This window comes from Patagioenas fasciata, chromosome 3, assembly GCF_037038585.1.
Source record: "Patagioenas fasciata isolate bPatFas1 chromosome 3, bPatFas1.hap1, whole genome shotgun sequence".
Lineage (NCBI taxonomy): Eukaryota > Metazoa > Chordata > Aves > Columbiformes > Columbidae > Patagioenas > Patagioenas fasciata.
The window spans coordinates 77829719-77846529 of NC_092522.1; the positions used below are offsets into that span (position 1 = coordinate 77829719).

Consider the following 16811-nt stretch of genomic DNA (forward strand, 5'->3'; position numbering starts at 1 on the left):
TCAAGACTCATTCACATAGTCAGCTCAGAGAAATCAGACTTTTGTGGTTAGGCTCTCACTTCAGTGCAGGTATTGGATCCTGTTAGGAAAGTTAAAAAAAAAAAAAGGAGTCCTGATATTGTCCTTTTGTGTGTCCACTGCAGCCAGAAGCAGCTGCAGAGGTTTTTTGGTGCTCCTTTTATTTCAAACTATTACTATACAGTGTACATTGCATTAAACACCTTTGAGATCTGCACACGGTAGTTCTATTCTCTCTTCATATTAAAAATCACCCCCGGAAATACATGCATGGTGTGCAGAGAGCCCAACCTGTGCCAAACATAGCTGCTGTGTTGCCTGGACATTTCTTCTGGTAGCCCTTCTTCCATGTAAACAAGAATCAAGGCAGGATATGAAGAAAAAGGTATGTCCGCTGGCCTGGTCTTCAGGCCTGTAGGCTGGATCTTCAGGGTTCAGATGGATTTTGGACTTCTCCGCAGTCATCTTCAAGTCTCTTTCAGTCAATTCGTATCACAGCTCTTTACCCACCCTATGAATAATCTATGAGTGTATACACTGATTTTAGTCACAGCCACAGTCTGCTAAATATGTGCTGCAGAGCAGCCTGCTCCACTGAAATCAATACAATTGCTAAGAGGTAGTAAAGATGGTCAAAGGAGGGTAGAGGTGACAGAAGCCACCCATCAAGGTGTTCCCATTGCCTGTTGGTTGGTTTGGTTTCATTCTTTCCCCTCTCTTGCATTTTTTTTTTTTTAAATAGTTATGACTGAAGGACACAGCTGAACTCCTTCCCTGGCAGAGAGGAGAGGGAGAGGGTTCAGCCTTGCAAGCTGCCAAGCGCTCTGGCCCTCCATCAGCAAAGCACTTAAGCACATGCTTGCTTGTAAGCATTTAAGCAGCACCACTGACAGAAAGCGCATAGTACAGAGCCCTCAGGATCCTAATCAAGGATAAACAACACATGTGGGATCTTAAAATGCCTTTTTTTTTTTACCTTCCCAGCTATGATGCAAGAATTGCCCAAACAATCAAACAAAACTGTCCTATTGAAAGGCTGCCCATCTGGCTTCTCTCCTAGGTGTGCTAGGGCAAACAATACAGCTTATCTAGTTTAGTTTATGATTATACAAATATATTGAAAAACATTGATATGATTATATGATTAGTATATATACTATAAGTACTATCTAAATAATACATAATATATAACATCTGTATAATATATATATAATCTATATATAACATATTAAAAATTACATAAAGGATGGACTCTGTCTTCCTTATAGCAGACAGTAACGCACATTGAAGGGACGGCATGAAAACAACAGCAGCTCCAAGTTTCTTGCTGCCCCATCCTGAAAAATTTCAGCCCAGTGGAATTCAGCAACGGTGTAGCAACCGAAACTGGGATTCTGGAAATGGTCAGGGAAGCGTAGTGGATGTCACTGCCACCTGTGCTGCCACTGAGAAGAAAAGCTGGAAACACAACCACAGTCTGAGATGCACGTGCCTCTAAGTGTTTCATAAATGTACACAATTCCTGGGCTATGTTTCAGAGGGAAATGCATAGAGGCTGTGACGGGTTGCATGCTCTGGTAATTATTACGCCTGTCTGCACCATGTATGATGCATAATGTATCACAGATTCTGCAGGATAAACACTCTAAATTAGGCACATTTTCACCTCAAAATAAGTGAAAGGAAAGCCAAGCCACTCAAAATTAAAGCCAAATGTAAGTCAGTGTTTTCCTATTGAGTATTCTAAAAAATATGTTATTTCTGTCATTAACTCTTGATGATTCATCCTTAACCTGGACTATTTCAATCCTGGGTTTTACTGACATCTTTCACAATGGCCTTTGTCTGACTGGCTGGGTCAACAATGCCTGTGCTCCTTGAAACTATTTGCTAAACTATTGACCAGACCCTCCCTTCTCCATGACTTCAAAGTCATTAGAAGTCAATCTATCTAAGCAGTCAGCCTTCAGTGGTAATGGAACCAACTCCGGATCAGAAAAAAATACCCCTCTTTTCCTGAAGCTAAAGATTTTCTTCTCAGATCAGTGTGTGGTTTATTGAACTCTCTTCTCTGACAGCAAGTTAAGTTCCTTATTGCTTAAGCAGAAAGTTATTTATTTCATGCCTGATAAGCCTGAGCCTTGACTCATTCGACTCAAAAAATACAGTGTTCCTGTAGTGTTAACGGTTGGATGGGAAGAAATCAGAAATTTCTCTTGCAAAATCCATCCTGGAGTCTCCATCAATCTAAATATGCAAGCCATCAGCAATGGCCACCTAATCCTAAACCACCTAACTATGAGCCAAAGACCATGCTACTGGCCTCCTTTCCCTGTGTCCTCTGACAGCCCGGATACATCAGTGTGCACCAACATCTGCCTGCCCCACCAGCACACCCCAGGTCAGGGATGCAAGGGGCCAGCATCCTTTGACAGGCATGTAGAGAACTGCAGGGAGATGTTAGGACAAAAGAGCATAAATACATGAGTGAAAGCAAGTTAGTTGTAACACCAGAGAGATGAGAAGGAGCTGTGGTGAAAAGAGGGTGGGGAGAACAGTTACACCACATTCCCAGCAGAACCTGAAATAAATACAGGATTCCCCAGATTTGGTGTCCCCATGCCAGAGTATATCAGGGAAACATCTATCTCATGCTCTTCATGTGGTTAGCTGGCACATAAGATCACAACTTGCAGTGCTATTGGCTGCTGTGTGGTCTGAAGTGCCAAAGGCTGAGGCCATGAATCCACTGACTCAGTTCTGTCCATGGGCACCTGAAGAGCGTGTCCAAATCGCACTGCTTGAGAGTTGACAAAACTGTCATTTGAGGGAGAACAAAGAACAAAGAACAAGAGCTGAGGTGTTTGCGGGAGAAGCAGCAGGTAGGACTTTGGGCCACATACAACTCCATGTACACCGAACACCTCCTGGCACTTTTAGATCCATAAGCAGTAACCCAAGGCATGCAGAAGACATCAGCCTCCTTATACATACATGTTGTAGTCCCCTGCCATACACAGAGTTTTTCGTACAGTGGGCAGTGAGCTGAGGTTTCTGGATGGCTAGGAGCACTGTAAAATGCTGTTTATTTCACAATAAAATGCTGCTTATCTCAACCACCATGGTTGCAGGCTTGATGCTGTGCTACATCCCAACCATTGTCATCTAAGGCAGCTTCTAGAGAGCTTCTAGTCCAACCCCCCTGCAATGAGCAGGGATGTCTTCAACTAGATCAGGTTGCTCAGAGCCCTGTCCAGCCTGGCCTTGAATGTCTCCAGGGATGGAGCATCTACAATTGATCTACAAAAGATCCTCAAGTCCTACCCCAAAACCATTGCTGGACCACTTTGTACATGAGAGGAATCCCAGCTCAATGAAACTGACACTAATATCTCCATGTTGCCTACTGGCACTAAAATGAAATATTAGCTGAACATCTAAAAGGTGCTAGAACACTTATCATATCAATACATAAGCAATGTTGCAGGCTTTGTTTCATCTCCCATGAAACTCTATGCTGCAGACACGGTGCCAGGACTCTGAGCAACCACTTTTGCTTCCTTCTGGTTCCAACACTGGTTTTCTTCCCTGCCTGCATTTCCACCTAGAAATGATGGCTTCGTTATCTAGCCACGACACTGTGTCCAAAGATGAGCACAGCAAATAAATTGTTTTCAGATGGTGAGGAAGGAAGAGAGGAAGAACAAGGTGGGGAAGTGAAGTGCACAGAAAGCAATTACGAGAGAGCTGGGAGCCTGGCCAGGGAAGAGGTCACTTCTTTTACAAAGGCCTTTCTGAGGGAAATTGGTTTTGTTGGTTGTATTTTCTAGAATACTAAGTAAATGAAAGTCAGGACTTGAAATGTATTCTTTCCTTATTCTTGCCTAATCTAGATTGAAAAATCAATGCTTTTACAGCCGACTAAAGAGGTTTATAGTCCGGGAACCTTCAGGGTATCACTGGAATTATGCTCCTGGTTACACCATAACCTCACTGTTGTTAAAAGCAATGTTTCTGGGCAACCTGAGGGAAATAGTATGCATATACAGTATGGCATAATTCTGCTCATGTACCAGAGGTTTTAGAAGCTTTTTATGCTCACATTTTAGGGCTGACACTTTTTCCACTGAACTCAAAGCAGGGTTTCCACAATGCTCCATGTGAAAAAGACTTTGCCTTAGATATTAGTGTCCTTAAAAATTAATTCTTACAGATGAAGCAGAGACAAAGCTACATGTACATTTTCCTTCTGTCATCTTGTTTCTTGGAACTGAAACTCCATTGTAGTCTTTGTAGCTGAAGCAATGAGCACCTCCCTTCATGTTGGTGGAACGTGAAATGAAGGGTGTTCTGCCCAGACTGAAGCGTGAGCAACAGCTTTTAGGTGCGTTAAAGTGAGTATCAAGCCTCCAAAACCCCCTTGAGGTTATTGTAAAAGACTATCTGGGATGGAGCCTGTGGACCATGGCATGCTAGCATGAGTAAGCCACTGCAAAGGAGAGGAAGGAAAAGGGAGAGAGAGGATGAGGAAGAGTGTGAGTGTGAGGAAGCTTTCCAGCTGTGTTGGCAAAAAGCAGACTGTCAGCAGAGAGGATGTCTACAGTCTTGAAGGTACGAGTCAAAGAGCAAGTGCCCGGCATGAGTCTGCACTGTGGCCCTTCAAAGCAGGATAGGGCTGATAATACAAAACCCTGGGACCAATTCTTGGCATAGGTGAGAACTGCAGGCTTCCTACTTGTGCTCCTGGCCACACAGCTGTTGAGTTACAAACCACTCCATGTGCAAAAAGAGCCTGAGCTGAGTGGGGAATGTATGCTCTAAAATCACATCAATTACAAGAAAAGCATTGGCTTTTTTTTTTCTTTTATATTGTCGGTAAAAAGAAATGAACTGAAAAACAGATAAATATTAATTACATTAAAATGTCAAAGCATGTTAATTTCTTTGCAGTGATGCTTGTGATTGCTCCATAATTAGAAGCTGAAAAGCATCTTATGGTTGTGTGTGTATCCTTCCCAAAGTCACAGCACTTACATTGAGGATAAACATTTTTCAAAGGATTTACAGACTTATCTAATAATTAGCTCAAGTTAAATGGTTCCTTTGAGAAAATTCATACTGGACCAAACACTTTGTAGTACTGATGGCGTTTTAATATTTTTATTTTGTACTGAAAAACTTATCCTCTAACAAAAACCAAAACTGTTCAGCTTCAGAGGATTCTGTGCACATTCATGCAGTTGAGAAGACGGGTGGGATCTGGGAACGTTTTCCACCTTCAGCAGGAATGGACCAGTGGGTCCATCCGTTTCTGCAAGGGGGTGAAGAGCTGTTGGAGATTTCAGGTGGCATCAGGAAGGAACTGAGGCAATTGTGAGAGACAAGTCTTTGATGAAGTTCAAGTGGGAAAAGAGTTATTTTGTGTTTATGGGTCCTCAGGCCTTTTCTGAACAGCCTTTTCACTTATGAGGATGTGATGAAGTGCCTCTAGAAGGGTATTTTGGGACGATAACCTCAGCACTCAGACCATGCTGCAGTTTGAGTCAGTAGCAACCTCCTGAGAGCAGGGAAAGGGTGTTAACTGCCTTCATCACCTACAGTCTATATTTCTCCAGGCATAGCTAATAGCCAAATCACTGAGTCTCTGCTGAGGAAAAGAAAAAATTAAACAGAAGGAAAATATTAGGGGAGATAAACACAGACATCTAGTTGCAAGTCAGCCCAAATCTCCAGTCCAGAAACAGCAATGAAGAAGCAAACTAATGCCTAGAGGAAGAATTAGCAAGAAACACATCCTTGACTAAGCCTTCCAGCTTCACATCTGCAATGACAGAGCTGGAAAGGCAAAGGGCAGTTTGGTGATTGCTCAGAGTGTGAATCATGGCCCTGTGCTCAGACCCACGATACTTGAGATGTGCAGAAGGATTTAGAAAATCAGCAATGGCAAAGATACGTAGAATAAAGGCAGACAGAAAAAAAGATGCCTGTAAGTTGGAAGTTGTAAGAAAAAAAAAAAAAAGGCCCATATGAGAAACAACTAAACCAACGCAGTATCCCTGCAGCCAGCATTTAAAAATGGGAGCATGAAGGAGATGCACGGTGATGATTAAAACAGACCAGCAGATTCAGAGATCTGTTGGACACATGCAGGACTGAACATCCAAAAGCAGGATAGATTAGGTAGCTGAGGGGTCAGGTAGTATTTATATGGCAGGTAAGTGAATATTTTCAGTTATGACAAATTTCTTCTGACCAAAAATGCAGGTAGCCTTGTCTTCAGGCTGTGGACATTTTCCTGTGCTTGGGGCAGAGCGATGCTCTCCCGAGTGAACGTGTGGCTTTTGCTCAGCAGCTCCAGCACAAACTGACTGTGTCGAATACCAACCTTTGAAAGAAAAGCATTTAATGAGTGGGAAGTGGATGGGTCTGTGGACTCTCTAATGCTATAAATGTTACTGGAAAAGCCATTCCATAACATAATGTTAATCAGAGATCCAAGCCAAAGCAGCAAATGAAGAATACACTGGTAGCAGGCAGAGGAGAAGCAGGGCTAAGCTGTGCAAGTCTCCAGGGAGTCAGGGAGAGCTGGTCCCTGGATGAGGCTCCTGAGGCGGGTAGAGAAGTAACCACAATCCACCAGCGATGGAGACACAGACAAGCCCTGTTTTGGTCAAAGCCACTCATGATTGCCAAGCTCTGCTGACCCTGAGCAGCCCATTCTCTGCACTGCCTGGTGACAGATCAGAAGTCCCATCTGCTCCTGACAGCGTGGGGTAGCCCTGAAGTGGCATACGCCAGGTAAGATGGACTTCAATCAGGTGGCCCTACAGACCAACCTACCCCTCCAGAAAGCTGCTCTATGGGTTTCATGCAACACCCAGCAAGACATGCCTGCTAGGTCAAAGTCTGATCACCTGTGTAGTGTGTCCCCGCCTCCTACGACACCCCTGAAGCAGAAAGCACAGTAGATGAGCCTGAGGCCTTGGTGGCAGCCCTGTGCCACACTGCTTGGTTACAACAGCATGTCCTGAGGCCACTGCACAGGACCAGCTGGAGACACTTGTTAATGAGAACGCTGGTACACCGAGAATGACAAATGTGACCTTTGGAAATTCAAATGAGTCGTGGCACATGTATCTTCCAAATGACTGCTGTGACTCCCGCCAGAGTTCATGTGGGTATGGGGTATGTCTCAGCTGCAGGCTTGCTGCTTGTTTTACACATGCTGTGACCCAGCCTCCTCCCCACCACGGCAGCACAAGCCCTTGGCTCCACATGTCTCCGTGCGTGTCGGATCCACGCTCACACGCTCAGCTGGGGCTCTGCCACACTGTGCGCTCCGGCTTTGTAATGTCAACCTGCCCACTTGCCTGACAACGTGAAAGCAAACGATGTGTGCGTGTCCAGGCTCATGCACAGCTCTTCTGCAGTTCCTAGCAACTAAACTACGGCCTCCCCACCAAGCCATTCTTCCCTGTACATCAGCTTGGTTGTTCAAATACACCTTGCTGAGGTCCAACCCTCTATCATCACACAAACAGCTCTAGCTCGTCCCTTATTTGCCTTTTTCCTTTTCCCCTTGTCTCGCTAAGATGCATTCTGCCTCTTGCTCACCCCTGGTATTAAATCCACCTGTAAGGGACTGTGATTTATGGGAGAGAAGGGAGAGAAAAAGGAAAAATACCTAAAAAGCTCACTTAGGCCATGCTGTGGGAAGTTTATGAAAGTTCTGGGGAAAAAGGATTCCCTGTCAAATGACAGGTCTCACTCCTCCTAAAAATCCTGCCTCTATTAGAAGAGGCTTCACTGAATTGTCCCTCTCTTGCTGAGCAGGGAGTTCATGACCCTGCAAAATACCTTAATAAACCGGGAAGGAGGAAAACAAAACCTCTCAAAACAGAGTGCAGAGCCTTAAGCCCAGCATCAGGCCTCACAGCATCTATTAGCCAAGAGTTTGATCAGGGAAAAACCTGGGAAGAGAGAGGCACAGAACATTTATGATTATTATGGGAGAGGTTACTATGGCATTTCTGGGCTGTGGAGAATATCTGCATGCAATGAGATGGATTTAACTTTGATTGAGAGTCAATATCTTACTATTTTCCTTAATTTCTGCTTTTCCTTTCCCTTCCTCCTTACATGATCCACGCTGTATTTACAGGGAAGTATGTGGAAAATTAAACAAATTAAGAAAAATTAAACTGACTCATTTATGGCAACTTTGAATACATCAGTAGTAAAATAATCAAGACAAAGTATTAGAACTACTGACTAGGCAAAAAAGTGCATATATTGCTCTATTGCCCTCTTAGCACCTTTGTCATACTATTAGAAAAACACTGAGTTAGGTTTTTACCACAGTTGAATTATTGGGCCACCTGAATCAGAAATGCCAGGAAAAAAAAATGGAAAGGCTCTTTGTGGAACTTTGGATACCATCCATTCCCAGGCTGGTGACAAAAAGAAGCAGGTCTGCTGTTAGAAACCTGCACCTCCATGTCCAGCATCCTGAGAGCACCTGTCTGAGCTTTCCTTCATTCTGGGCTGCTCATGCTTGAGACATTCAGTTGGTGGTGGTCATGTTTGGGTTTTCTGGTGGTGGTGGTGATGTGTTTAGTTTTGTTCTGTTTCTTTTTTTTTTTTTAAATCATGCAGAGAAAAATGCAAGACAGACAAGTCTTCACTAGATGCTTCAACAGCTGCTCAGTCAGTAAATGATAACTTGCTGGGATAGGCGGGATTCAACAACATTAGGTGATGAGCACAATATCTGCCAGGGTGGGTTGGTGTTACATACGTGTAGTCCAACCAACTACTATATATAATACCTGTCAATGGGATGGTGCCCTTCAAACTCTGCATAGTCACACTACTTTCCATAGGCACATTGAGGGTTTCAATGCAATTTGGGAACTCTCTTTTCTCAGAGTTAATTATTATTGAGGCAGAAAATCCTGAAATTAAATATGCAACCAGTTATTCATACTGATTTTGAATGTATTAGTAACAGACAAACAAAAGCCCCAAAGGCAAATCAAGATTGCGAGTTTAGCAAAAAGCATAAATTTATCTTCATATTGGCACTTTCCATCACTCATAGGAAAAGTACAGCATTATCCACCCCACGAGCCTCCATTAGCAGAGTAACACCACTGGCACGTGGCAGGGTGGTTGGTGCTGAGTCTGAGTTGGCAGTTTGCAGGCAGCAGTTGCCGTCATGGGCTGGACTCGGTTTGGCTTCCCTTGTTTGCACATTTGGGGAGAGGATGCTCAGGGCAGGTGTCTCACAAAGTTTCATGAAAGGCTCTTTGCTTCTGCAGAAGGTGAGGAGGGGCTGCCGGTGGTTCCCCCTCAGCAGGGCAGGGCAGGGCAGGGCAGTCCCATCTTCCTGAGCCAGACAGGTCACCAGTGAGGGATCCTGCAGCAAAAGATGGGTGGAACTGGTATCTGCTGTGAATTCAGGATATTAGGAAAAGCTTATTCACAGAAAGGGTTGTCAGGCACTGGAACAGGCTGCCCAGGGAAGTGGCTGACTCACCATCCCTGGAGGTGTTTAAAAGATGTGTAGATGAGGTTCTCAGGGACATGGTTTAGAGGTGGACTTGACACTGTTAGGTTAACAGTTGGACTCAATGATCTTAAAGGTCTTTTCCAATTAAAACAATTTTATGATGCTGTGATTCAGCTGCATTTCATCTTCCTGGCTAGCCTAAGAACGGCAGAGGACCACTCATCTCCAGCATTTAGCACAATGCCTTCCTCAGCGCAGCCATACACCAACCAAAGGCAGAAAGGCTCATAAGAAGTTCCTAAACAGATGTGTCAAGGCAGAGGCTGAAAGGGGTAGAAGTATGAAAATGCCTCACCTGAACTTCCTGGCAGGGCAAAACTGAAGAAGGTTCCAAAAAGTTTTACATTTTACCAACTTGTACCAGAGATCAGCAGCAATACACCACCAAGGAAATCCCTTGCCAAGCACAACAAGCAACGTGAAACATGGGTGGCAAATGTGGCCACAGACACACAGGGGCCAGGGCGCAGGTACCCACTGCGGCACAGCCCTGCATGTAAACTCTGCATAATAATCTAGGAATGCTGTTTTGACAAGTAAAGTTTACAGTAAGCATTTGCTAGGCTGATTGTCTCATACGTTAGTCAGCAATCGTAAGAAATGGGATAAATACTATGTAAGCCTGCATTAGGGGTTTCTCCCATGGTTTGCAGTAAATTCAGGTTTTCACTTAGAGATTATAGTAATGTTTACACAATAAAAATGAAAACATAAAGGTGAAAGACAAGGTAAACATAGCATTAATAAGTGGCAAAATTGAGAGGTGTCTTTCTGTATTTTAAAATTTAATTTATGTTTTTATTTCTCTTCCCCAGTCCAAAGGATCTTCCACCAAAACCCACGTCTGAATCATTTAGAATTTCGGGTATAAAGTGGCTATATGTTTGGAGAATATTTGAACATCAGTGGGATTTTGAGCACCAGCGCTTCTGCAAAACCAGGTCAACATATAGCATTGATAACTACCTCTGGATGCCTGAATGTTGAAGGAAATGTCTGCAGTAGAAGTAAGATCATAGAATCACAGAATAGTTTGGACTGGAAGTAAGAGAGTGCCACCTCTGTGAACCTGACACAGCATGAGCTCGTAACTGTGTCACCTGTCACCTTACTGGTGTGTGTTTGGGCTGGAGGATGTGGGGGGCTGATGACTGAATCCCACTTTGCATGGGAAGGTCTGTCACAGAAAAAATGGCTCCTGCTGCAGTGTTGAAGTAATATGTTGCCTGTCTTAACAACAATAAATAACGCAGCCTGTGAGCTGCTTTTTCTTGTATCTTAAGAGACATTTTAACCCTATTTAGGCAAGCTATCTGGCATATGATAACACATGACTTAAGAAACGGATGTGCTTAATAAATACTTGCTGAAAGCACTCAGATGAAGGTCATCAGAGGCCAATTTCAAGTGTGTGAAGCTGCTTTTCAACTGGAGATTTTACTCAAAGAAGTCATCGTGTACCACCCATCCTCCCAAAGCCAGCAAAACTCATCCCAAGTATATTCCAGGATTAAGAAGGTGGGTAGATTCAGGCAATAACATAATATACTTGGTATTTGTTACTTTCCTTCTTTGAGAAAAAGTAGGTTCTTCCCTTGTAACCAGCACAGCCAGAAGGTATGGAGTTTCGCATGTGTGCAGAGGGCCAGCCCCCTGTGCCCCCAACTGTTCTTAGCACTGGGGAAGGCCCATCCCTGGGGGAACAGAGCCTGCGCTCAAGCTTAACCCCATGGTTAATACCAGTTTTAGCAGGGCTAAGGGCCACAGGAGGCAGTGATGTGAGTCTCAGCCCCCTGCATGTCCAAGCCCACTCTTAATGTGGAGGAAGAGGTGCGGGGAGGGGACAGAGGCATTGGAACTGAAAGGATTAAAACCCCCTAAGGAACCCAAGCCAGACTTGTCGCTGGAAAGTCTGTCACTGGACACACCAGTGCACTTTGACATGTGTCAACATGTATTCAAATATATTCAAATGGGCTGGATCCAGTTTCTTGGGAGTACGAGCAGAAAACACCTCTCTCCCCTTGGGACAACTCCACGCAGTAGGACACAGAGAGCTCCTGTAGCAGGACTAGAGACAAGCAAACGGGACGACTTTAAACGCTCTCTTACCTTCTTAATCAGAGCAGTGCTTGGCTTTCTCTGGAGGAAAAGATTTTAAGTGATGTCTACAATTTGTTCAAGCACTCACATCCTGTACCCAAGCAGAGCACTTCTCAAGAATCTGTTACCAGGACACAGAGAACCCAAGAGGGACAATAGACGCGTCTGTCGCCACCACGGGAGGTAGGAAATGAGGCAGGGCAGATGATGGCACAGCCTGCATTGAAAAAGGAGGGATATGGGTCGCTGAGGAAAGCATTAAGGTTTTTCAATTAAAGAGTAAAATTTATGGAGTTTTTCTTCAAGAAGTGAAAGTTCCAAAAGGAAGAGATGTATAGAGTGGGTTCTAGGTAAGAAAAAGAATTCTGAACCACAGGTGAAGAAGTAGGAAGGGAAATTAAACAAATACATTAACAAAATATCAGAAAAAAAAAAAAAAGGGGGAGAGGAAATAACAAAATGTAACCCTTACATAAAGGAGTACCCGAGCTGTACGTGCTTTGTGCTAAAATGGGAAGACAACCACCAATGCATATTCTGCACCTACTGTAATGCCTAAAAACTGCACCGGGCTTTGGCACCAGCAGCACAGCTACAACTAGAATGAGCAAATGCAAATAGACCATCAAAAATGGTTCATTACGTGCTGCCTGTCTGCCCTACATTTACTACACTCTATCTTCATTCTTCACAGATGAATATATTCAAAATAATAGAATTTTAATGTTATATTCAAACTTTGGGTCAGATATGGCAAAAAGCACATATTGCTCCTCCAGAAATATATAGTAATGCTAAACATTGTTTCTCATGCCCTTTCTCAGTGCTCTTTTACTCGCTTCTAGTAGACTGATTAGAAGCTGTAACAGTTTTCTTTGTAGCATATAGATTTTAAGAACTCCAGTGGGGAACTGCTATATCAATTTTTGCAAGGGTTGCAATTTCGATGTATGGTTTTTTTCATTATTATTTTGTAACTTATTACACTGGTTTCATATTATTTTTAAATCACCGCCAAAAGTGACAACTTTAATTAGATTTTTTAAATATATAGAAGACAGAGAAGGCATTTGGGAGCCGAGCATGTTATATCTTTTCCCTATCAGCCTCCAGGTGATCACTTGGATTCAAACTATGCCAGCAAATGGAGCAATACTTCATACATATCTCAACACTCATGCATGGAGTTTATACAAGTGAAGGCTGGCCTAAGCCTGTGAAACCTTTCTGGGATCCTGCACAAAAACATCAAAAACTCAGTAACCAAAGAAAGAGCTGCCCAGAACTAGGTACTGCTCTTTCCCTTTCTCTCCTGTGGTGGCTGCAGTTGTGTGCACATTAAAATGATCCTATTTCGGGGTCATATCTGGGTCTCTCAGGAAAGGAGTGAGAGAGAGAACAAAAAGTCAGTGGGCTTTGGAAGTAGAAGCAACACTCACAAGGAGGGGAAGGTACTAATGAAAGTGCTCCGACGGGCACAAGTATCAACCTCAATAGGGGCACAGAACACAGCTGAAGCTTTCAGAGACACATCAAAGAGTCATGGGCTCAGAAATGACACAGTCCTAATCCGATCTCTGTGCTTCCCCATTCCACAAGAAAAGAACCCAAAGTCATTATTCTCCAGGTGGACACTTCGGCACTGTATTACAGTGTAACCTTCAAACACACTGAAACAAGCTAAATACATTGTGGAGGAAACCCAATGTATTTCTCAAATATTTTATTTGTCCGTATAGTTGAATGTTAAAGATGATCATTAGCCCTTAAGAGTCAAGAAGAGCTCCACGTTAGTCTTCAGAGCCAACACAGCCCAGTCTCTTTGTGTTTATACTTACTTTACACATTTTTTCCTCACCTTCTGAAAGGGAAATATATGTATCTATTCACAACTTCAAACATGGTTGAGAACTGGGCCTTATTATCACACGAACAGAATAAAGTCGGCAGATGCAGAGGCAGCACCTCTGGAGTCCTTCGTATAAATGACCTTGTTATATGTGTGATGAGTGTATTTTCTTTTTAAATTAACTCTTTACATACATTAGGCAGCAGATCTATTCAGCCTGTTGAAAGTTTGTCTTTCAGGCAGTGTTAAGATGGGAGTCTTGGTTTGTGCACATTTGTTGTTGGTTTTTTTTTTTTTTAAATAAACCTAGTAAACAGTTGACATTAGCAACCTGAAGCATTCTTAGCAGCTGCTAGGAGTACACTGATGGCTGATCATACAAGCTATCACCTGAATATTAATCCCCAAGCATATGAAGCACATGGCTTAAACCCCTACAAGCAGCAGTTACACTTACTAAAAGATTCAAGGGGATGCCCAGACAGAGAATGGACTGAGATGTTATTCATCTCTCATGGCTTTGTGAAAACAAAACCCTTGAATCTTCTTTTCCTGAGGACTGTTTGAATTGCTGAAGTGTGAAGATGTTTCCTCTTAGAGCTGTAAAATGATCATAGTTCCTGCATTTTGCAACATCAGATGTTGAAAAAAAAGCACATCATCTTGTGCCTTATCCGTGGTTACGTGGCACACTTCCAAGAACAACTTTTATGAATTACCAGCATCTATGAACAACAAAAATATAAGGATTGTGACAGGCTAGAAAACATTCTTTGAAATAGTTTAAGTGCAGTAAGAAAAGCATGCATTTGCCTCATTAGGATAACGACTCCAGATCCACATTTTTCCAAAGTAAGAATTTATTCCTTCAAATTAATTTTCATATTGGACAAAAGAATTCAGTACAGGCTTTTTCCCAGGAAAAAAAAGTTGACAGTTGCAGTGAAGTATTACCTAAAGTGACATTTCATTCTTGCACCTCTTAAAATACATTAGTTTCTCTCAAAACAATATTAATCAAATAACAAAAATGTATGGACATCAAAACTTTTCAGTGGCTTGAGGTACCATGTTCTCTCACTGACTGTATACAAGTCATTTCCTGAAGTACACAGACTTCTATTGCAAGAAACTTCTATCTTTTCCCTTTCCCCACTGTATCTTTTCTTTCAGTCATTTACTGCCGAAAGTGCAACTTACTATTCAAACATATTCAGAATATGTTTGCAGCATGCAGCCAAGAACCTGCAGTAGCTTCCTGCAAGCAATTTACTATGAACACAAACATGCTGCCTACATCTAGTACACACAGTTGGCTGACATCCCTAAAACAGATATTCCAGAAAAGCCGGAAAAATGGTCTGTACCAGCTTGCAGAATCACATGGCTTGCTAAGGATGCTGCCGATACTGTCCATATTCTTCAAGGCAAAGGGCTAGGAAGCAGTGTTCGGAATTTTAGCTTGTAATTGCAAGTAATAGGCTTTCTTTAAAATAAATGTTTTAATTACAAGTTCAAATTAAACAACCTATTTTAGCTACCTGCTGCCTCTCCACTTCTAACCTAGTGCTGGGCATGATGTTCAGACTTGCCTAACCCAACTACTGCTTCCTCTTGCACGACCTCCCCAGCTGATCCAGTCTCTATACCTCACTGACTGATACCGATTTCTTGGGAGGCTGTGAGGCTTGAACCTGAAAGCATCTTGCAGGAGCACAAGTACAGGGATGGATAGAGTATGCTGCAAAAAGATAATGCTTGTCACACAGAAAAATGATAGGATGCCTTTGTGCCTTCTAAAGTCTCAACCCAGTGAAGTGCAGAGCCTTCCTTCATCTGCAGACGCAGTCAGTAAGTGCTTCACCTCAGTGTCCTACTAGAAGCCCATGACAATTTGTCAAAAGCCCCTTTTACCGTGCATATGGCACACATTCTGTAGCTACTAGCACCAGCGAGATTAGTTTTGACACAAATTAGGGTTACAAAGTTCATCAGTATTTTTCACGTTTGCTTAAGAAAGCAGCAAATGACAAGCAGTCATTTTAGCACTCAGTTTGCTAAAAATATCAAGAAACATCAGAAAACATTCTGCTCTAAAGAGATTGTTTGTTGTCACAGAACAAAGAGGAAGAAAAGTATTCTCTTCTGATTCTTATGTATGAATCACTTCAGCTTTACTAGCAAACATAACAATGTAAGAAATTAATATAAAAACCTAAAGATGCAATATTTTCTTTGCCATAAATTGCTACACACTCTTCAGTGACTGTAGGTGCTCTTATTATTCACATAGTCTCTTAAGACACACAGTCTCTTTCAGCTGAAGAGTAGACATTATATCACTTTTTTCCTGTAAAGCACAATACTGTAAATATATAATAGTAAAGCAAAATAAATAAAAATGTTAGATAAATTTATTACTGCAAAATAACAAAACTAGATTTCCTTTCTAAATTTTTTTATGACCTATCAGCACAGCAGACTTGGCAGGAGAATCCAGCTTGTATTTACATGTATCTGTTTCGAATGTACTCTCTGTACATGAGGAAGTCGTCTTTTCCCAGGGGCTGCATATTTCCTCCTCCAGCCTGAATGTGTGCATGGAAAATCTCTATTGATTTCCTATCAACTCTTGGAGGCTGAACTTCGTAAATATTGTCTTGAGAAAAGGAGGAGATGGGTATTCTGAAAAACAAACAAATAAACATGCAGAATATTTGGAACTTTAGGTAAAATTTTTCCACAGAGAAAGAAGAGTATTTCTTTATCTTGAAATATATATGAGGGTCAATGAAAAGGTTACTTTCCACTAGAGAATTCATTTACCTAGATTTTTATCACTACTGCAGACCTCATAAGACCCGGCTCTCCAAGTAGGGTAATTAGGTAAGTTGTCACTAATCACTGAATACTTTCTCACTTCCCTCCAACTCTGTCCTCATTTCTTTATCCTTCCTCTGATCTGCTACAGTGACTAAGTACCCAAGCTGAGACAGATCTATGCCATGCATTATAGCAGATATAAGAAAAACTTCAGTGAGGTATTAACTTAGTAGCAATTATAACAAGCAAGTGTGTTTCAAAAAGATGAACCCAATTTGAAATCACTATATCTTTGCAAACACAAACTATCAACTATTGTCTTGATGTTGTCCATACAGCAGGTGGAGGGAATATAAAGCATTTATTAAAAAGTTAGTAAAATCGGTAACTCATTAAACTGCTTGTAAATTTTTATGTAATTCTAATACACAGGTCCAACTTCTTGAA

General features: G+C 42.3%; 1 protein-coding gene and 1 long non-coding RNA gene across 3 annotated transcripts in view; both read right to left on the minus strand.

Annotated features, from left to right (window-relative positions):
- Positions 1-1269: 1269 nt before the first annotated feature.
- LOC139827600 (uncharacterized) lies at positions 1270-14112 on the minus strand. The gene is made up of 3 exons (XR_011738422.1): positions 13999-14112; positions 11702-11909; positions 1270-1476 (listed from the first exon to the last, which is right to left on the minus strand). It is a non-coding gene; the product is annotated as an uncharacterized lncRNA (long non-coding RNA).
- Positions 14113-14383: 271 nt separating this feature from the next.
- Positions 14384-16811, minus strand: part of FIG4 (FIG4 phosphoinositide 5-phosphatase) — a 67683-nt gene continuing 65255 nt past the window's right edge. For both annotated transcript variants that reach the window (XM_071806645.1, XM_065835606.2), the window contains one exon: positions 14384-16226. In XM_071806645.1, the coding sequence (XP_071662746.1) occupies positions 16049-16226 (178 nt within the window). In that variant the 3' untranslated portion in view covers positions 14384-16048. The remainder of the gene's footprint in view (positions 16227-16811) is intronic.